The following is a 22981-nucleotide window of genomic DNA, read 5'->3' as shown; positions in this document are numbered from 1 at the left end:
TTGTCTGGATGCTGAGGTCAAGTACATGCTGGAGAGTAAGATAGCAGAGCCTTCTTTCTCCAGTTGGGCTTCTCCCTGTATCTTGGTCAGTAAACCGGATGGAACAAACCGATTTTGTACGGACTACCGTAAGGTAAACAGTGTCACAAAGCCAGATTCATTTCCTCTTCCTAGGATGGAGGACTGTGTTGATCAAGTCGGTGCAGCTAAGTTTGTGAGCAAATTTGACCTGTTAAAAGGCTATTGGCAGGTGCCACTGACGACTAGGGCACGTGAAATCTCTGCCTTTATTACACCCTTTGGTCTGTACTCATATTCGGTTATGAGTTTCGGTCTGCGTAATGCACCCTGCTCCTAAATGTTTACGGGACTGACCATTGCTTCCTATTGTCATGTTCTCTCTGTCCTGTCTGCTCCCTCCTGGTCTTGTTTTCTTCGTTCCTCTTAAATGTTGCTTCCTGTGCAAAGGTTGCTGAGGTTTGGGGAGGAGGTTGGCTGGGGCAAATTGTAAGTGTGAACACATAACCCCTCACCAATTTGGGACTGCAGGGGCTGGTATGTTGTTCCGGGGTCCTTGTTGGTCCCCGGTTTTATGGGGGGGAATGTGACGACCCTCCCACTCTGTCTGCCGTATTTTGTCTTTGTTCTTGTTTCCTTATTAGGGTGCCGGTGGGCGGAGTTGAGAGGGTCGTCAGCTACATGGGAAACACCTGGGCCCAGGTGTTTCCCAGGATAAATACACCCCTTCCCCATTCATGGAGGAGACTCTCTCCATGCAGACATTTGTAGATTGTGTTGTGGTTCTTGTTGACTTTTTGTTTGTTTGCTTTGGCACCTTTCAACACCCTGCATTATCACATTCATGCATGCAAAACACTCACTTACGCTACTGATTACTGATTACACACATCATTGTATATTTTCCTTAGTTGCTTTAGTTAATAAATATATTTTGTTACTCCTTATCTCCACGTTGTCTCCCTTTGTTACGGGCTTTGAGCCGGTTCGTGACAACAAATACACTTGACTCTAAACACATACACATACAAATAGAGACTTGTTGGCTGGGTGAATGGGAGTTTAAAACAAATGCATTTCATTTAACTATGCAAGTCCGTTAAAAAGAATCTTATTTACAATGATGACCTACCCCTAACCCGGACGACGTTGGGCCAATTGGGAATCCCATAGGGCGGCACACAATCACGGCCGGTTGTGATACAGCCTGGTTAGGGGTGGAGGCCCACTTTTTGTTTTCTTTTTATGTTTATACTGAATGTATTATTACTTAAACTATATATTTCTTACTTTTGTTTTTCTTTTGAGTGGCAGCCCACAGGTACATTTATTTGGATTCCGCATGTCTAAAAAAAGTTGCCAAAATCGGATGTAAGGTTTTATTTATTGAATGTTATTTCAATTCTATAAATAAAAAAATGGCCAATTAGGGTCAAATCAATCATCTTTCTCTCAGACATCAAATTATATTTCAACTAAAGATTTTAGCAGCAATGCTAATCTTATCGGTTTATAACAAACTATTTCAGAACAATCCAAGATCGTGGGTGTCATGGTTTATTCTAATGACATGGAACAACACGTAATCGAGTGGTCCAGCCTGTGCTAGTCTACTTAATCCAGATACTACATGTAGGCCTACTCTGTGCGCATTTATACTTCCCATTCCTTTTAGAAATATAGACTAGGTGTGCGGCTTGATTAGCTTCCCACGGGGCCAAGTCAATGTCTGTTACACGTTGGTTCAACATCATTTCATTGAAATGTGGAAACAATGTTGATTCAACCAGCGTGTGCCCAGTGGGTTGCCTCTATCCTTTGTTGATGAATACACTTCCACTTGCCTTCTCATGAAAACTCTTGCAGATAACTTATGAATGTCATATAACCTAGATACCCACTGAGGAGAGTTGGTATCTATATTCTGTTTTTTATTTATGTGGACTATAATGTACTGTAACACATGTGGTATAGGGTCAATATACCACAGCTAAGAACGGTTCTTAAGCACGACGCAATGCGGAGTGCCTGGACACAGCCTTTAGCCATGATATATTGGCCATATATCACAAACCCCCGGGGTGCCTTATTGCTATTATAAACTGTTTACCAACAGCATTACAGCAGTAAAAATAAGTTGTCATACCCGTGTTATACGGTATGATATACCACGGCTGTCAGCCAATCAACATTCAGGGCTCAAATAACCCAGTTTATAATTCCCAATATAGCACTCCTGTTTGGACTTCAAGGTAGAGATGTCACCACAGAGCAAATTAAACATTAAGGCACAAGAGGAACTTTATTTGAGAGGCTGAGTGAGAAACTTGTGTTTTGTGAAAGTTGTTTTTGTTCGGACAGAACAGGCGATTCATCATGGAGGGAGACGGACAGACAGCAGAGTGACCTGCCTGCCTACTGCATAAGGGCTGCTGAGAAAGAAATCAAAGCTCTGTGAAATCAAATGTCTCCCTCCGACAACATGCTGCCTACAAAGAGTTCATCCTGGTGAAAAGAGAGTGAAGCCAAACACTCCATCCTGCTCTGCTATGAGCAAAAACAGGAAATCCAATAAATATTATCTACTTCTATAATGGATATCTGCAAACACAGTTAACCCAAAGAAATGGGACAAATTATGTATATGGAAGGGGCAAGCCTCATTTAAAATGAAAAGGCACAGGACACCAAAAAGTAATTCCAGCCAAATAAGGTTTTTGGTTGTACTATTTTTTATTAGACAAAACTAAAAAAGATTCACAGACAGATCCACAAAACTAGACATGACATTGGCAAGGACTTATTGCACAACTGTCAAAGAAAAATTAAGAATAAAAGGACAAAGACACCAACTTAGACATACATACATTTAATGACATTCTTGCACAGAACATTTTAATGTATTTGCAAATACATTTAGAAAGAATTAGAAATATAAATACACAGACTCAAATACCCAGGTATTTGAAATAAGTATTTAAAAGTCCTTTTAAACACAAATTTGGTTAACAAAGTTTTTTTATTACAAATAACCATTCAACCAAAATATGCTGAAAAAGGTATTTTTCATAGACATGTATTTGAACCCACATCTGGTTCCAACACTCCATCTTGTACCAATATCAGTTCCTTTCGTGGCATGGTTCCAATAGTTAATATTTTTTCTAAGAAATTGTCAGTCAGACAGGAAATATAAAACCTTACAGAGAGCCTACCTATCATGTTAGTATCCTTTTCTGACTCAAATAGAGTGCAGATCTACATTTTGTGATAAACAAATACAAGAAACTTAAGTTATATTTCCTATTACCAGGTAATGTACTGTTTATATACATTTAGTTTCCATAAGGGGCCCATTTATCTGCAAATTATGCAATGCTTCCCAAGGATAGTTTCATAGGGGTGTGTTTTTAGGGAGTGATATTGATTCTTGTAAAATCTATTTTATTTTCATCCATATTGCTAGTGTTCTTAACTTATGAAGCTGTTAATGTTTTTAGCTTTATTCTTTGAAAATTGACATGTGAAAAGATTCTGGGGATGAGAATGCCAATCTTCAATATGTTCCCATTGTTCCTCTTTCATGCATATGTAACAAGTAAAAGCCTAGCCAAATCAGATTATTCAACCCCTAGATGTGACAAATAATATGCCTAGTTCTTCAATTCATGTCTCCACCATTTTTTTAGTGCTGAGATGAACACGCATGACACAACCAAAATGGTTCTCAAAATAACAGAATGTCTGTGGAGCATGAGCTAAAAATATAGAATGGAGGCAATAAGGGAAAAGTATTGTCAGGTTACGATTTGAAGTTCCATTACTGCCAAAAATATGCAGGATGCACAGCTGTCAATATGATCTCCAGGAGTTATAGCATAGAGAGCTAATCCACAGTATTTTCCCCACACTTTTTACAAGATCTGATCTATAGATAAACATGAGGACAGAGCCAGATAAGCCTGTTACACATCTCTTTATCTGTAACTAATGTAGGGACACTCAAAATTCATAATCTGAAGAAATCCATCGGACTTTCAGATCAGTTCAGAACATTATATCCATGTTCTATCTGTGGCCCTATGCGCCACCTCAATAACCAGAGTTAGTTCAGAAGGTGGCTTTGTGTCCTGCTGACAAGAAAGTCACCAATAGAGAACAACAAAGTAGGCCTCCCTTGAAGCCAGCCACTCGCCTGTGTCCCTGGGCCCCTTTCCGGCTCATTGGAGTGGGAAGAACAAGGGAGCCACCCTGCAGCCCTGGTTCTGCTGTCCACCAGATGGTGGCTGCTGGGAGCCAGCTAAGGGCCTGCCTGGTGGTGGTCAATGAAACTTTATTGGGGAGGGGGCCGTCCTATATGAATAAATGTCTTCAGACAGACTAATTAAAAAGGGTCTCTTCATTACTGCAGCCCATCTGTTAAGGGAAGGACATGATGGAATTACTCACCGACTAGTCAGATCCACAACAGAACGTCCTGAAGCCGTCCCAACGCTGCACCTCTTCTCCAATAACATTATTTAGGTATGTATATGGGACTAATGAGATTTCTTTATGGCCACCAGGTCTTAGGAGGACCATCTACAGATCTTTAACTGGGCTGGCAACTTTTACACACCAAAGCTCTGGCAGGAGGACACAGTCATTAGCCTGATTTCATCTGATGTAGAGAGCAACCTATCTGTTGGATGTAATGCAACTTAATACAGCCAATTAGAATAGGTTAATCACAAAAATCCTTGCGTATGCACTACAAATAGAAGATGACATTGACATCAGTATTCTAAAAGTATGTCACATTACTCTTTAAACAAAGAGTATGTTTACGGAAATCTTCAGTTTATCGACATTAATCAATCTACCCAGGGATACAAAGACCACCAAACAAAAAGGGCACTGTGATAGACAACGGTTCCCCGCCCTCATCAACATTTTCATAAGGTCAAGAATTCTGGTCAACTTCTAAAAATGTTTGCCAGTGCATAATTTGAGTGTTAGATCCCTATCGGGCCCAGTCTCTCCCACCTGCTGTAAGATACTAAGATAGAGACTGATTAAAATCCTCTGAGGAGGATTAGATATGACACGGAGGGGCTAGCAGGTGGCCAGCAGGTGACCACATTAATTTGCTTTAGTATCTTACTCATCTATTCATGCACTGCACTGCTAAATGGCATATCCACAAGGTCTAGTACAGGTCAGTGGAAATCCACAGAACAAGGATCATTTTAGGGGTGTGAACGTTTAAACGAAATTGGGATCCTTAACATTGAGAAATCTCTAACCGAAAAAGTGTGTGTGTGTGTGTGTGTGTGTCCATACACACACAAAATAAAAATCCCAGTGCAAAACATTATTTTCATGTTAAAGCCTAACTAGACAATGGGCTATAAAAGCCTGAGGAAAGTTGTGTAATTTAAATGTAGACTCAGCAATATGAAGTAGAAGCAGAAAGTAAACAGCATAGTGGGTCAATTTCCACAACAACTAGCGTTAAAGTGCAAGGCTCACATGCTAACCACACTGCTCGAGTTGCAAAATAAATTGACACATACATTATTCAATAATTTCATCCAAACTGCCTGTGCGCGGCAATGACCGTCTGCGTAGCCAGGTGCTGTTTTTAAGCATGCAAGTCCCGCTTCTCGACTCCCCTCATTGGTTTTTAGGAGCATTTGCCCACGTGGGTGATTGAAAGCTGAACAGAGATCCACACTCCAGTCCAGTTGGTGGTGGTAATGCACCTTAAAGTTGGTTGCTGCCAAAAGCCATATAAAAGTCCAAAGAAGAAGAGTGAAGGTGGAGGGATTACTAGAAACTGCATCACTTTTGTACATTGCGCTGTTTCGTACAATTGACCTTATTTTAGTGCCCAAACAACATAATACTTACAGGTCAACCGTAATATGAATAACATTGTAAAGCACAATTTCTCCCTTCTCCAGCAAAATCAATGACGAGACTGTCATGCTGCCCGTCTCTGCATGATTGAAAAAAGGCAACTCCATTGGGTCTTTTTAAAAATGGCAGGTGTGGAAGTGAAACCTACTGCGTTAAAAGTGTAAGCCGTGTAGGGAAACTGTTTTTTTTTCACACGATATGTCCAACTTATCACATCTAAAATGTAAATAAATATAAAGAGTTTATATAATGTACCTATTTGAAGGTTTGTGTCGAATTTGAGTCAGGTTTTTAGGGAAGCGCTAAAGTGATCTTCAGAAGTAAACAGCGGCTGTCACGGCTTTTGAGAGTCATGATGGCTTGCAATGATGATGCAAAAAAAGAATGCATAGCCTCCCGGGTGGCGCAGGGGTTAAGGGCGCTGCACTGCAGCGCCAGCTGTGCTACCAGAGACTCTGGGTTTGCGCCCAGGCTCTGTCGTAACCGGCCGCGACCGGGGGGTCCGTGGGGCGACGCACAATTGGCATAGCGTAGTCCGGGTTAGGGAGGGCTTGGCCGGTAAGGATATCCTTGTCTCATCGCGTACCAGCGACTCCTGTGGCGGGCCGGGCGCAGTGCGCGCCAACCAAGGTTGCCAGGTGCACAGTGTTTCCTCCGACACATTGGTGCGGCTGGCTTCCAGGTTGGATGCGCGCTGTGTTAAGAAGCAGTGCGGCTTGGTTAGGTTGTGTATCGGAGGACGCATGACTTTCAACCTTCGTCTCTCCCGAGCCCGTACGGGAGTTGTAGCGATGAGACAAGATAGTAGCTACTAAAACACAATTGGATACCACGAAATTGGGGAGAAAAAGGGGGTGACATTTAAAAAAATAAATGAATGCATTCAGTTGTACAATTGACTTGGTATCCCCCTGTCCCTTTCTTGTTTTTGAACTGGTGGAACGAGGCTGTACAGCACAAAATGAGTTGCAAATGCATGCCCTAAGTTAAGTAGTGACACATCAAGATGTAAATGTACCGCATCAGAGGGGTTCGTTGTTCACATTTTCTCAAATAAGGGGAACACTAAAATAACACATCCTAGATCTGAATGAATGAAATATTCTTTTTAAATACTTTTTTCTTTACATAGTTGAATGTGCTGACAACAAAATCACACAAAAATGATCAATGGAAATCAAATGTATCAACCCATGGAGGTCTGGATTTGGAGTCACACTTAAAATTAAAGTGGAAAACCACACTACGGGCTGATCCAACTTTGATGTAATGTCCTTAAAACAAGTCAAAATGAGGCTCAGTAGTGTGTGTGTGGCCTCCACGTGCCTGTATGACCTCCCTACAACGCCTGGGCATGCTCCTGATGAGGTGGCGGATGGTCTCCTGAGGGATCTCCTCCCAGACCTGGACTAAAGCATCCGCCAACTCATGGACAGTCTGTGGTGCAACATGGCATTGGTGGATGGAGCGAGACATGATGTCCCAGATGTGCTCAATTGGATTCAGGTCTGGGGAACGGGCAAGCCAGTCCATAGCATCAATGCCTTCCTCTTGCAGGAACTGCTGACACACTCCAGCCACATGAGGTCTAGCATAGTCTTGCATTAGGAGGAACCCAGGGCCAACCGCACCAGCATATGGTCTCACAAGGGGTCTGAGGATCTCATCTCGGTACCTAATGGCAGTCAGGCTACCTCTGGCGAGCACATGGAGGGCTGTGCGGCCCCCCCAAAGAAATGCCACCCCACACCATGACTGACCCACCGCCAAACCGGTCATGCTGGAGGATGGTGAAGGCAGAAGAACGTTCTCCACGGCGTCTCCAGACTGTCACATGTGCTCAGTGTGAACCTGCTTTCATCTGTGAAGAGCATAGGGCGCCAGTGGCGAATTTGCCAATCTTGGTGTTCTCTGGGAAATGCCAAACATCCTGCACGGATTGACTTGACTGTGATTGACTTGGAGTTACATTGTGTTGTTTAAGCGTTCCCTTTATTTTTGAGCAGTGTACTATTAGTCCATTACCCTGTCAATGAAACATGTCAACTTTTTTGCTGTTTTGGTGCGCTAGCTTCTATACTGTGAACAGCGTGAAACGAACCTGTGCACATGCGTAAATATTGTGTGAGAGAGCTAAGTGTTGCATCTCGATTATCTCAATATCCTAGCCTATTCATTGATGAAAGTAAAAAAAATTGCAAGCCAAGAAATTGCGAGTTACAGCATTCCATTGCAAGATACAGCTTTTGATTACCGATAGATGGGCCTAGTGCACGGTTCTGACTACTTGCCTGGTGGCCGAACTGCCTATACTGTGCCCCTCCCCTCGCGCTCCGTTCCTCAATAGTTTGCTATGAAAGATGCAAGTGTTTGTGTTCTCGGAAGTACGGCAACAAATCAGTCACCTCCGTACCAAAAATACTGAATCTTATTCCTAGTGGAATCGACTCGACACAGAAATGGAAGTCGACATTGGGAGTCAACTCCCCACCACAACTTCATCGTAGTTAACAGTTGGAAAGGCAAGCTACAGCAGATGGTGATTTACAGGATTTTTCTCCCCAATTGGAAGTTAGTCTTGTCCCATCGCTGCAAATCCCTTACGGACTCGGGAGAGGCGAAGGTTGAGAGCCATGCGTCCTCCGAAACGCGACCCTGCCAGCCGCACTAATGTGTCCGAGGAAACACTGTCCAGTTGGCGACCGAAGTTAGCTCGCAGGTGCCCGACCCGCCACAAGGAGTCAATAGAGCGCGATGGGACAAGGAAATTCCAGGGGAAAAAAATCCCAGCCGGCCAAACCCTCCCCTAACCCGGACGACGCTGGGCCAATTGTGCGCCTGTAGTGACCCGGGTCTGTAGACCGCTGCACCACTCAGGATGCCAGGGCCCTGGCATTTCTAACACACCAGCCCATTTTCTTCCTCCAGGCCCCCACACCAGCACATTTTCTTCCCTTGATGACCCCATTTTTTTTGCCAGATAATGAGAATTTTGCAAAATACCCAAGTTAGACAGGCCCACTGGGTTAAAGACGGATCAGCCCATTTGGCATTTGAACCTTTATTGATCAAAGAAGAACCCAAACTCCACTCTGTAGCTACTATAAGCTATTTCCCTACTTCAAATACTTGTCAACAGGACAGATTATAAATGTAGTCTGCAAGCATACTATTAAGTTTGTATATTATAAACCGAGTCAAAGTACTCCATCTATGTAACCATGACAGCCAATTCAGAGGCAGACAGTATGTGTCCATTCTAAACAACCAGCAGGTCAGTCAGGCAAAGTGAGGGCGTAATATAAAGGATGAGGATGACACTGCTCTGTTGTCTGATGCCACTGCCAGCCTCCTGTCAGAAATGATCAGAACTGGGCTGTGTGTGTGTGTGTGTGTCTCCATTACCTCAGCTCTGGGCTCCTGGAGGTGGATAGACACAGCAGCTTGCCAATGCTCCCAGATCAAAACACACCAGGCCAACCCATCCACTGACCTATGTCCAGACCAACCCCTCAGCCCTGTGATTGGCAAAACACAAGCAGTTGAAGAAGGGCGGTCTTCATGAGGCCTGAAGATGTTTCACTTTGAGGCTAGTGCCATGATGACAATCATATTCCCATTGTCACAGAGGCCTAGCTCATGCCCTTACCCTCACATGCTTTGCTTTGAGCAAGATTCCATAAAGTCTTTAGTTACAGATCACTCCAGCTGTCTCCAAAAAGGCAATTCATTCCCTTTCACATAATGAATTGGTCTGGCTTTGATTTGATTTTATCTGAACTCAATATCAGAGTGTTAGACCTATATGTCTATACACCCAGAACTTAGAGCCCTTAAACGGTAAATCCAATAGGACCCTAGATCTTAACGCCCTATTTAAGAGCGGAGGTGGACTCACTAATGTCATCTGTTTTGGGGAGAATTAGTCAATAGTTACGAGCCCCCTAAAGCAGGGACGGAGATGTGTTAGCCTTACATCTCCTCAAGCCTCTGATAATTTAAGGACATTTCCCCAAACCAGCTTGCTTTAATTACTGGGAAAATGGCAGCGTTTGGTCAGGTTTATGGCTCTTCCTGAGAGAGCAGGCTTGGGTTTAGACGGTGCAATCTGTGGGATTGCAGTTGCAGCTGTAAATCCAAACATGAGCTGTCACTAACAATGCCCAGGGTAGCTCCAGCCTCCAGGTACCCCAACAGAGCATGGGGACTACATTCTATTGTTTTCCATCTACGTGGACAATGGGTAGGGCAAATAACTGGTCAATTTACCACTACATCAGATTGACAGTCTGTGCTGTTGTTGTAAACAAGTCATTGGGGTATTACCATCTCATTTATGAAATGGTTACATTCAGTCACTCCTGGGAATATGGGCCATCAGCTGGGTAATGTTCTTCTCAATTAACTAGGAAATACAGACATCACATCAGTCTGTTTCACTCATGAATCAAAGCTAAACTCATATGGGGAGGGAGGGGGAGAAGGAGCTAAATAAAATTTAAATTAAGTGGGACAGTATTAGGATACAACTTTGGTCCAGTGTGAGGAAAAAAAATACGTTACATTTATTTTCAGATGACAGTGCGTGCTAACACAGAAAAGGGAAAATCTAAACTATGATGAAACTTGTTTGAAGCGAGGGACTCCTTTACTTCTCAAATGAACTAATTTATATTCTCATAACAAATCTGACTCCCTGTTCGTATAAGGAGATCCCTAAAGGACAAACGGAGCAAGGAAAGACTGGGTCTAGTGGGCCAGGAGCACACAGACTCAGCAGCTATCAGTACTCAGCAACAGGCCTGACCAACTGTCTGCATGTAGACACAAAGCACCTCGCTCAGAGCAGTGGGAAACCGTCCGAGCTGTCAGGGGAATTAATGACTTATCATAAGAAACTCACTGTCCGCCAAACAACTGCTGGCTTAAATCTCGGAAGAAAAAAACCTCATACAGTTCTTAGCCAATGTAAATGAAAGTGTGTTATGTAAAATAAATTCAAAACAATACTTTAAGGTAGAAATGCGGTGCCGGTTTGAAAGTCACTTATCTTTTCAGTACGAGCCATTAAACTGACAATGTTTGTCTATGGAGATTGCATGGCTGTGTGCTCGATTACATACACCTGTCAGCAACAGGTGTGGCTGAAATAGCAGAATCCACTAATTTGAAGAGGTGTCTATATACTTGTAGTGTATCTAGCACTATGGTGCTTATCACCAGGAATCAAATGTGCAAGAGATAGAGATATTCTCTTCACCACTAAGAGCTCTGAGTTGGCCCTCCTTTCCTGAGTCAAAGAGCACCCAGACCGAGTACGGCTAAAGTCTAAACCCAGCCCACCCGTGGAATGGATTTGAAACACGGCAACCTGCCAGCCTGCCACGTCTCCCTCCTATGCTTTTAATCAAATTAAAAGAACAGGGAGGAGGCAAGACGGTATCGCTCAGCATGGCGGAAGGTCTACCTCTCCACTCATCTATCTATATTACACACCTGGAATATCACATAGTTGAGAACCATATTTGATAGCGGTGCCATTAATCTTGCTACACTTCTAATATCTATTTGATGGCTGCATATTTAACTTTTGTCATTGCACAAAAATGCTTATGTATGCACCTGGGAGATTAATCATCACAAGCAGTTATTTGACGGCAATAATAAAATTAAATGAATACATCTGTGGAAACAGTTTCTTTTTAGAAAAGGGGGTGATGTGAATATTGGTTAGTTACCAGTTTTGGGCTCAAGACCACTAAAGCTAGACCGATTCAAGACCAGGAGGACGGGTCAAGGGTTTGGAGACCAAGTCAAGACCAGAAGAATGCGAGTCCAAGTCAAGACCAGAAGGGAGGGTCGAGGGGTTGGAGACCAAGTCAAGACCAGGATTGTAGTGGTGTCAAATCACCACCATAATGACTTCAAAATGTCCAGTATTTCTGTGTTCATTTTTCAGAACAACATATGGATTCTTTAGACATTGGTGAAAAAAATGCAAAGCCACTGACAAATGATCACCAACCCAAACAGGGCTATTATAATAGATAAAAACACAATATGTTACAAATTCCCACACTCTCCGCTTACTAATAGTGAGCGTGCAAATGTTCAAATATCCCCCACTATTCCCTACCAGCGAGTCAAGGAAATTTGACGAGCGCGACAAAGTTTGAAGATGTTTTTCAACGAAAGTAAAGGACCGTAATGCTAAGAATAAAGTAGGAAGCCTAGGCTTCAATAGTCGATAAAATATTAATGTGTCGTGAAAAGATCTGATATTTGACCTAGCAACGTGGTTTTATGGCCTGAATGAAAGCTAATGACCTTTTCCACTCCGCTGGTCTCCGGAAGAAATTACGAACCGGTCTCGAGTCCAGATTTACAACAAACAACACGGTTGGTTACTGAGCTTACCAAACAGTGACTGTGTGGAATTGAGGTAGACTCCCAATCAAATCAAGCATCTGATTGTGAACTGTTGAGCAGATTAGGCCAACAGGCCACTCAACTGTCTGTGTGTGGTGGTGGACGAATTATCGGGTGAATAGAGATATAAATGGGTTTATATTATTCAGTACCACTAGCCTACTAACCCCTCCCTTTTTCTTCTGGCCACCAATCTGTCTGATAAATCCCTACACGAGCAGAGTTGGCTCATAGGCCAGGCTATTAACCGCAAATGAAACTCAAATTACTTGGTCAAAGAGAGCATGGTCTTTGAAGTAACATATACGAACTAATGTATTCATTATTGTAGGCAATTCTGCTCACCCGGTGTTGCATTTGCAAATGGTCAGTTCCTCCTGTGCAAGCCCAATTCCCGCTTCGCGTTGGCAGAAAACATTGAAAGTCTAAAATACGTTTGACGTATTTCGCTAGTACTTAACTATTTTGATACATTTGCGTTCCAATTGAGGTTGAAAAAACTTAATCTGTTAAACCTTCATTACGTTCTCAACCTAACATGACTTTCAATCTAGTTTGACGACCAATTATTGTGGCTTTGAATTATGTAGGCCAAACCATTGGGCCTAACAGAATGGTTTGTTTCAAGACAACCAATGAAGAACAATGTATTCACAATGTCAGCAATAAGAAGAAACCTAATTTATTCACAGATAAAACTCAACACGAGCTGCCATATCATACATTTATACACAAGGTCAGAAAATCCTATACAAAACCAAGGACATTAGAAAATATGGGTTTTTATATGAAATATGACATACGTAAACTTTCTTGAAATGTTTCGGTTTGGTAATAGTAATTTAATTCATGAAACAAACCCCACATTAGGGAGAGCAGAGGCTATATTATAAAAATCAAAATGGTAAAAATGGAATAGAAATCATTCTTAGAAATCAATAAAAATCTCATGCAGCATCTTCAGAAAGGGCCTGAGAGTATCTTTGAAAGAAAACAAATTAATATTTTAGTTATAAATCAAACACCAAAATACAACAAAAGCTAGTTTCTTAGTAGATAACTAAAACCAGTCAATCATCTTTGTCCTCACCGTTTAAAGAGAAGTAATTCAGACACACACATTCTGGCCACTACATACAATTGGTTGATTGATTTTATTTGCCATACAACATCAACATCTGAAGTTGCTTCATTGCATGTATAAACTGTGGTTTCTCATGGCCTTTAGTTAGGACATTACTCTTGAAGCCTATCCTAGTCTTTGATTGAGACATCAGGTTAAATTAGCAAAGAAAATAGAATGTTGGAGAGAAGTGTTATATATATGTAGCTTTGAAGCAGATCTAAGGGAGGGTTCTGAGTCATTGCAAACTGTCAGTGCTGTTGATCTACACTACATGACCAAAAGTATGTGGACAGCTGCTTGTCGAATATTTTATTCTAAAATCATGATGATTAATATGGAGTTGCCCCCACCCCTTTGCTGCCATAACAGCCTCCACTCTTCTGAGAAGGCTTTCCACTAGATGTTGGAAAATTGTTGTGGGGACTTGCTTCCATTCATTCTCAAGAGCATTAGTGAGGTTGAGCACTGTGGTTGGGCGATTCGGCCTGGGTCCCAGTTGACGTTCCAATTCATTCCAAAAGTGTTCGATGGGGTTTCATGCTGAAACAGGAAAGGGTCTTCCCCAAACTGTTGCCACAAAGTTGGAAGCACAGAATTGTTTAGAATGTCATTGTATACTGTAGCGTTAAGATTTCCCTTCACTGTAACTAAGGCGCATAGGCCGAACTATGAAAAAAGGCCCTAGACCATTATTCCTACTCTACCAAACTTTACAGTTGGCACCTTGCATTCGGGCAGGTAGCGTTCTCCTGGCATCCGCCAAACCCAAAACATCAGTCGGACTGCAAGATTGTGATGCGTGATTCATCACGCCAGAGAACGCGTTTCCACTGCTACAGAGTCCAATGGCAGCAAGCTTTACACCACTCCAGCTGACGCTTGGGATTGCCCATGGTGATCTTTGGCTTGTGTGCGGCTGCTCGGCCAATGAAAACCTGTTTCATGAAGTTCCAGACGAACAGTTCTTGCGCTGACATTGCTTCCAGAGGTAGTTTGGAACTCGGTAGTGAGTGTTGCAACCGAGGACAGAGGATTTTTACACACTTCAGCACTCGGTGGTCCCGTTCTGTGAGCTTGTGTGGCCTACCACTTCGCGGCTGGGCTATTGTTGCTTCTAGACATTTCCACTTCACAATAACAGCACTTACAGTTAACCGGGGCAGCTCTAGCAGGGCAGAAATTTGACTAACTGACTTGTTTAAAAGGTGGCATCCTATGACGGTGCCACGTTGAAAGTCACTGAGCTCTTCAGTAAGGCCATTCTACTGCCAATGTTTGTCTATGCACATTGCATGACTGTGTGCTCACTTTTATATACCACAGGTGTAGCTGAAATAGCCGAATCCACTAATCTGAAGGAGTGTCCACATACTTTTGTATATATAGTGTATGAGGTTCTTATAGTGGGAGTGAGAATGTTGGAATGCATAGAACCAAGGCTTGGCACCAGTAAAAAGAGTACAACACGAGCCGTATAATTACCTTTGCTTGTGGCATCTCATCTATGCCCTTTTGTTTGTGTCAGTAGAACCCAGTTGAGGCTCATCTAGGGATAAAAATGTACGCACTGACAAGCACCACTATGCCTTGTCAGTGCGCACTGGACTCTGGACACCCCTAACACAGAGCACCAGAGAGAGCTTTCTGTCACACCCATGAATCATGGTGTACACAGCCTGTTGGGAGCAGGCCCTGTATGGTGTATGATATGTTCTGCCATTGCCAAATTTTCTATTAAATAAACAAGGGGCAAACATAGCTCAGCTCCACATACTTTCCTCTCCCCTTTTCTACACCTCCACCATCACCCACCTCAGCACCTCCACCGGGGCCCTTTGGGATCAAGGCAACTGGAGGGAGGAAACATTTACTCAACCCTGCTAGCTTTCACAGCCCCGCTGGCAGTGGTTGAGTGATAACAGCAAACCAAGTCCTTGACAAGATAACACAGATCTGGTTTAAAAAGGTAGAAAAACTACAGAACAAGAAAGATAACATAAGGCGCAAAGAGGCTGGATAAATGGGCAAAATGCTGACTGAGGTTGGTTTGAAACATGAGAAAAGGCAAAGTTTGGGAACGCAATAACATTAGCTTATTGCTCTTCCTTTTTCTTCTTACATTTTTTTTACCTACAAATTATATTTTTACACACATAATCATATAAATACACTATACAATGCAATATAAAATTATTATTTCTTAAAAGGAATATGTTCAGGGTTTGCTTAGGTATGCTGGTTATGATACTAGCACCATACAAAAAATTATGACTCAAAATAAGTTGAGTGAAAAAGGCACTTCTGGTTGTCGTTGAATGACTCTTGGGTAAATGATGGCCTCTCTCTCATCATGCAGGAAACACAGACACCATTGTTGTCTGTGCACACGTTTCTCTCCCATTCCAACAAGAACATGTCCAGAACAACGAGGCACTGTAGATAAGTCGGTTCAGATCTCCTCTGTCTTCATGCAAAGACCCTTGTCCTGTTTGTCTCATCTTTTGTCTTTTAGTTTCTCTTGTCACTTCATTCCAGCAATATGAACTGGCTGCTACATTTCATCATCATTCCTTTCTCACTTTCTGGATTCTCCATCTCTCATTTCGCACCTTCTCAGACTTCCACTTCTCGAAGTCCCTCTTGAGTGTCAGGCGGTGATGCCACACTGATGTCGAAGCATGTCACCATCATGACACGTGACTTGCATATGTTGACACAGAAATCCAGCTCCTCTGTGACCTGACTCAGGGCCTCCAGGTACTCCTGGGACTCCTTGTTCAAATCCTGGTCCACCTCAACTGGAAGAGAAGAGACAGGAGAGCAGAGGAGTAAAGTCATGGTCACCTACAGTCAACAGAAATACTGTCCACAGAATCAAGTTAACTATCAATAGGAAGATAACTTTCTATTTTGGTGGGGAATATGAAGAATAAAAAGGTATAAATTCCCATATTCCCTTATCCTGGAATAGTCTAGCAGATACTCACACTCTCCTATCCACTTGCAAGGGTCCATCATCAACCGGGTCTTGGTGTCCTCTAGCTCTTCCTTCAGTGTCTCGTGTTTGACCTTCAGCTCCCTGATCTGCTGATGCCGCCGCTCCAGAACCTTCAGCTTACTGTTGAAGTACAGCAGCCCCTGAGAGAGCGACAGCGAGAAAGAGAGAGAGAAACGATAGGGTGGTGAGTGACAGGAACTGTTTGAAATTCAGAGTAAGCTTGAAGATGAAGATTCATGGCCGTCATCGGACTAGCATTTTTTTGCTGCTGCTAAAGAATTGCAGGATATACAGACACAGTTGTGTATATTAACATTTCTGGACATTTTCCAGGTATTGTAATATAAGAATACTGGTTTCCTGTCACAATGGGCCGAAACCTAATTTGAGATCTGTGCATGCAATTAATGCCTATTCTTCCTTCACTCCAAACTATTCCCCAACTCCCATTACAGAATAATGAAGCCTCAGCCATCCAGAAAAATCAACATACCTTCTCAACATCTAGGAATGGCTGTTAAAGAGGAGAAAAGGGAAGAAGAGTAAATACAAAAGGTCAAAAATATTATCTTACTCTAGACAGAGTTATGATCTAACAGTTAGAACTCAAACAAACATGAACACAAACAGACATGGATTTACAGAGTACTGAACCCTGTGTATATATACACACAGAAAAATCCATGGGAACACAAATAGACATGTGAATTGAACACATTGAAACAAGCCTTGATGCACACATGACATGGTATTCCAAAACTGGTCTGGGAATGATGGTCTTCAATTTGTCTTTCACAGCCATTCAACCAGTGATGGCTGGGAAAGACAAATTGAAGATAATATTTTCCTAATTGAAACTAAATCAAACCACCACCAGCTGATTTAATATCTTCTCTTAACAAATCCATGTCTGGCTACCTCAAACTTGTGGGAGCAGTTAATGACCCATAGCAAGTAGCGCCAGCCATAAAGAGCCATCAAGCAGCCAGGGATGGGCCACGGTGATGGCTGATGGGCTGTGGAGGGGGGAATGCACATTCATCACAAATTCCTGGACTGCTCTTTTCACCACCACCCCTTCCCCCTCCATCAACCAGCACCAGCCTCAGTCATATCTAAACCAATGAACCCCAGACAGTAATTGCGTCCTGATCTCTTCACATTCCTTCAAAAGTCCGGATAGCGTAACACTGGGCTCTGACTGTGGTCACACAGACACTTAAAGGTGCTGGGAATCACCATTGGGCAGACTGAAAGACAAACGTCTAAGATGCATATTTTCATCTTGTTCTTTAATAAGAAACTGGTGAAGGAGTTAGCCAAGACCTTCCCACGATGCCATGCCTGGCTTCAATGTAGCACATTCAGAATATTGCTGAGATCAATGTAGCACATTCAGAATATTGCTGAGCCTGACATTGCTAAGCAGCATGTATGTAGTGATGAACGTGAACCTAATGACAGGACTCTAAAATAAGTTCAGTTACAGTATGGGGAGCTTGTATTACAGACAGTAAGCGTGACCCCTCACTCACCTCGGCTGAGTCCTCCTGACGCCTCCTCTGGAGCCGTTCCACATCATCAATCTCATACACCTTAATCTCAAAGGGCTCCTTTAGTGCTCCTGACATGGGCGGCAGATCCACCCACTGGCCAGCTGTGCCAGTCTTCTTCCCCAGGGATGAGGTGTCTGGCAGGGGGGCCGGGATGAGCCGCCGTCGCTGGAGCCCTGGCGAGACACAGACAAACAGGCACATCAATTACTGCTGGAAATATACAAATGGCAATATCTGCCAGGGCCGAGCAGTAAATATGTATGAGGCTGAGATGGAGATGTAAAGCGATAGCAGGCTTTAACACAGACCTCCTGAGCGTGCTGTTGATTGCATATGTATAAGGCTTTCACCACCGTCTATATCATAGTCCTACCACATTATATGAATTGAAAAGGTTGACTATATAAATCTACGAGAGCTGAAACATGGTCCCGACTTTCCAGTGCTGTTCAATTTAGTTCAAAGTCAGCTCATTACATCCCTTAATTACATTTCCCATATAAGAGTAATGTATTCTGCTGAATCAGAAAGGTGAGAACCAATCAACTATAAGAATCACATTTTAAAAAGCTGTCTTTACAAAATTGCCTGGGGAAGTTGGAGAAAGCGACAGGTTGTACTCGATGTTGTTTGGGGATTCTGTGCTATACTTCTCTGCCATGCTGCTTCGATCTGGAGAACTGCAGAACTGTAGTTCTTATTTCAGATGGGAACACCACTCAGTCTGCTTTTCAGCATGACACATCTAGTTAAAGTCAAAAGCAGTGAACCTTCACCCTTAACAACCCTTAACTAGGGATTTTCTAAGCTGCTCTGTGCAAGAACACTGCTTTTCCAAAGCAATTAGGGGGAATTTATAGACGTGCTTTGTGACTTCTAGACAAGAGGCTTTTACAGAGACAGTTGGACATATGTCCTCCATTAATGACCTTCTCCATTATTTAACAAGTGGACTGTTTGACATCACATAGAGGCTTGTAAAAAAACATCAAAGACTGGACTTAAACAAGAAGGCTTGTAAAAGGACCTAAGTAATGCTTGGGATTTTATGGAACTTTCACATGTTTTTGATTCCCTAACAGTATGCGGTTGTACAGGATATTATCAGAGATGATGCATAATGATGTATACAGATTCAGAGCTCTTACCATTGCGTTTCTTCGGGGACTTTGAGGTCCTGGGGCGGCCTGAGGAAGACATGCCACTCTCGCTCATGGAGTCGTGTGCAGAAGATGCACTGCCTGTGGCCTCGCTGTCACGGATCATGCTCTCATAACCACTGCTGCCCCCGCTGTGGTAGAAGAGGGCTGTTCGGCCCATGGCTGGGGGCAACTCTCCACTCAGAACACTGCTGTTGTCACTGCCGTGTCCACTGCTGTAGCGCTGCGGTCTCCTGGGGGCTGTGATCTTACTGTAGGGTGAGGGCAGCATGGCCACAGGGGACTTGTCATCACTCAGGTTCACCCCACTATCATTACCACTATCAGAGTCCCCTGAGCCCCTCAGGTGTTTGCCTGATGTGCTGCCTGATGCCAGCTCACTGACCCGGCTGTTGGCTGCTCGCATGGCCTGCCTGGTGCCCATGATGGTGCCCCGGCCAGGCTTGCTGTTGACGGCTGCGGTGGCCCGAGGGGCAGAGGTCTTACCAGTTGGGGGGAGGTTGGCATTTAGGTTCCTGGTGGCTGGAGCTGCCAGGGACTTGGTGGAGGAGCTCAGGCCTTTAGAGTTGCTCGCTGACAACAAACGGGCCTTACTTCCATTGACCGCTCCTACCACTCTGGGGTTAACACTACCTTTGACCTGCCCAGGTTTACCTAGAGCACCTGTGGTGCAACATGGGGAAGGTGGGGAGGTAGCAATGGCAGAGCTGCTTGAGATGGGTAAACCAAATCTGGGAATTGGCCTGCTGGATATGCTGCTGCCCAGGCTGGCCCCACTGTTCTCTCGGCTGAGGGTGGGTTTGGAGCCCACCATGGACATGCTGTCACATCTCTCCAGAGACGTCTGACTGCCGTAATGCTTCTTTCCAGCATCCCCTCTGGCCTTCAGGCTGGATGTGGCTTTAGCCGAGGTGTAGTCACCCTTGAGGCTGGATGTTTTGAGGCTGTTGGAGTCTCCTCTGCAGCGGACCTCTAGCTCATCCTCTGACACTGTCCCCCTGGTGAGTAAGGGCCTCCCTACTTCTCCATACGCAGACTTTAAGGCACTTTGGTGCAGCAGGGTCTTGTTCTTCTGATCCAGACTGGATTTGCGCACTGGGGGGAGGGGAGGTGAGTTACCACCAGGTTTGGGGAGCATGCTGGCTTTCTGCCCATTGGTCTTCCCATTTTTCCCCAGAGAGGAAAACTTGAGACTGTTGGTTGTAGCTGTGATGTCCTGGGTGGTGACCTTGGTCTCCGGGGAGGCGTGGATGACAGGCACGGTGCCTAGGGTGGTGGCCCCTCGTCTGAGCTGAGGCATCTTGCTGGGGGACCCTGCTTTCTTGCTGGGCGACTTCTCACAGCCGTCCACCACCCTCTGGGCTGAGGTAGAGCCCTGCACCTTGGGCTGGAGAGGTACGCTGTTGCTGTTGAAAACACCAGCTTTTCGGCAGGGAATGCCACTCACTGGGGTTCTGGGGAGCTTGCTGGTGGCAGTGGCACTGGGGACTGGTAGCTGAGGTTCATAGTGGTTATCAATGCGCTGCCAGGGGTCCTCCTGCTTGACTTCCTGTCTCTGTGGTTCATAACTGCTGCTGTTGCTGTTACTATGGGTGATGGATGAGGTAGGTTTAATTTTCCTGGGAAGACTGGAGTGGACTATGTAAGGGCCCTGGGAGGGTTGTGAAGAGGAACTGAGAAAGTTCACTTTCGCTGTTTTGAATGGGAATCTGAGGGATCCTTTGGTTAAGTCGGGAGACGGAGGGCACTTTGTCAGGGACAGTTTGCTAGACGCTGCGCTGTCACTGTCCAGTTCAGAAAAGCTAAAGCCACTGTCATTCAGGGAGTTCTTGGTGTCCCTTGGGGATGATTCACAGTGAAACATACCCAGGGAATCCAGATACAAGGTGCCTTCTGGGCCGATGTGCTTAGTCTGTGGGAGGAAGACGTCTGCCGAGTGGGCCCCTTCACTCTCCAGAGTACAGACGCTGACCTCACTGAGCCAGGAGCTGATGGACGAGCCCCTGCTGCCCACACACACAAATGTGTCATCCTGTAAGGGGGTGTGCACCTCAATGTTGACTGCACTCCCCACAGCTGACGTGTAGGCGTCAAACTCATCGTTGATGCTGCTGATGATGCTGACGGGCCGGGAGCCGGAGGCCAGGGCCTGCAGGGAGCAGTCGCTGTTGAAGCTGATGATGCTGGAGGGCCGACCGTTGTCTATGATGCTGCCGATGGACAGCTCCTCCACCACAGTGAACACCAACTCATCCTCTCCGTTCAGCTCTACAGGCTGCTGCAGGGTCACCGTAGCCCGGAGGATGTCCCTGTCCAGGCACCTCTCTCTCAGGGTGGAGCGTAGCTGGCACACTTCTACTGGTCCCCTGGTCTGGGCTCTACCAATAAAAGGGGAGTCCCCAGACTCCCCCCGTTTCCCAGTCTGATGGCTCATTCCCACGGGCGGCATTCTAGTGGTGGACCTCTCCTCTGCCTCTCCGTTGCCTCTGCGTGAGTCTCTCTGCTGTGGGGGAGGGGGAGCAGGCTTGGGTAAGGGCTTCTTGTTGAAGTAGACCTTCTCCCGCACCACTGGCTCAGAGGTTGGCACCATGGCCACATCCTGTTCGATTGGGCTCGCCCGGCTCTCTGACATCATCACCTTCTCACCATCAGCACTCGTTCTGCACACGCTCTCTGAAACCCCTCTGGAATGTTCCAGTTTAGACTTTGAGGGGCTTACCTGGGGGCTGCTGGATGGCGGAGTGGCTACAGATTTAGGAGGAAGTTTGGGTGAGATATTCTCCTGGGAGAAGGAGGCTTTAGTTACAGTCTTTAGGGAAGCTGAGCCAGGGCCTTCCTTTGCCTTGCTGTCCATCTGTGGGCTAGCCTGACTTGCCCTACCCTCTCCAACGAACGCTGTAGGCTCCTCGCTGCCGTCAATACATTCCAGGCGTTCCTGCAGCTCAGCAAACGTGTTGCACATGAAGAAGTGGTCTCTGTCCAGGGGGCCCTCTTTCCCAGAACGCTTCCTGTTCAGAGAGGGGATGATTGGAACGAAGGCAGGGGGGCCCTCGTTGTCACTCAGCTCCCTATCAGAGATGGCGGCGCCGCCCGGACCCACGTAGATGACGGTGTCGCAGGATTGCTCGCTGCTGGAAGAGTAGTCTGGGTCGCTGAGCAGGGAGGGCAAGTCCGGGTCCAGGGCTACCGTCCGGGGGTGGAAGGGTCTGAGGTGGGGCGGCCGACGGATCCTCCCCTCCTCGCAGGAACTCTCCCCTCCAGAGGAGCTGGATGCATACTGCAAGACAGCCAGAAACTTACAAAACAGTGTATATGGGATATGTGTAAAATGCTTAGTACAAGACTGCTACATAATTTGAATGTCTGCACGCGTCTTATATTCAAGATATAACATCATTACTTTAGACTTATTTAAACAGTCTTTATATCATTTTTCCGCATGTCTCTCTTTCAATTTATACTTAATTCAATCGTGTAATAATAAATCCCTTTTAAAATGGCCAGTCAATACATTTAAAGGTTAAAAGTGCACATCAATAGGCACACTGAAATCTATGTCAATAATATGAATTGGTGTGCGTGGAATGCATTATAATCACGCCGGAGACCAATGCAAAATAAATACATGATGTCGTTCCACCTAATTATCTGGAGTAATTATTTCCCTAATCCTTAGGCAGCCCTATTGATTACATGATTATGTGTTGAGAAGCCAAGAAAAACTAGCTCTGAATTATGGCACCAATAACCTTGCATTAACAGAGGTTCCGATTCATTTCATGCCATGAAATGG

At 44.7% G+C, this 22981-nt stretch overlaps 1 protein-coding gene across 3 annotated transcripts in view; it reads right to left on the bottom strand.

Moving 5' to 3' along the window:
• Nucleotides 1-12998: 12998 nt before the first annotated feature.
• LOC110505582 (kinesin-like protein KIF26A) overlaps nucleotides 12999-22981 on the bottom strand; it is a 96314-nt gene continuing 86331 nt past the window's right edge. For all 3 annotated transcript variants that reach the window (XM_036962476.1, XM_036962477.1, XM_036962478.1), the window contains 5 exons: nucleotides 19177-22465; nucleotides 18008-18201; nucleotides 16966-16986; nucleotides 16462-16612; nucleotides 12999-16272 (listed from right to left, as the gene is read on the bottom strand). In XM_036962476.1, coding sequence (XP_036818371.1) covers nucleotides 16088-16272; nucleotides 16462-16612; nucleotides 16966-16986; nucleotides 18008-18201; nucleotides 19177-22465 — 3840 coding nt within the window. In that variant the 3' untranslated portion in view covers nucleotides 12999-16087. The remainder of the gene's footprint in view (nucleotides 16273-16461; nucleotides 16613-16965; nucleotides 16987-18007; nucleotides 18202-19176; nucleotides 22466-22981) is intronic.

This window comes from Oncorhynchus mykiss, chromosome 25, assembly GCF_013265735.2.
Source record: "Oncorhynchus mykiss isolate Arlee chromosome 25, USDA_OmykA_1.1, whole genome shotgun sequence".
NCBI classification, from domain to species: Eukaryota; Metazoa; Chordata; class Actinopteri; order Salmoniformes; family Salmonidae; genus Oncorhynchus; species Oncorhynchus mykiss.
Note: the sequence above shows the minus strand (reverse complement) of the source record. Positions and strands in the feature narration are given on the sequence as shown.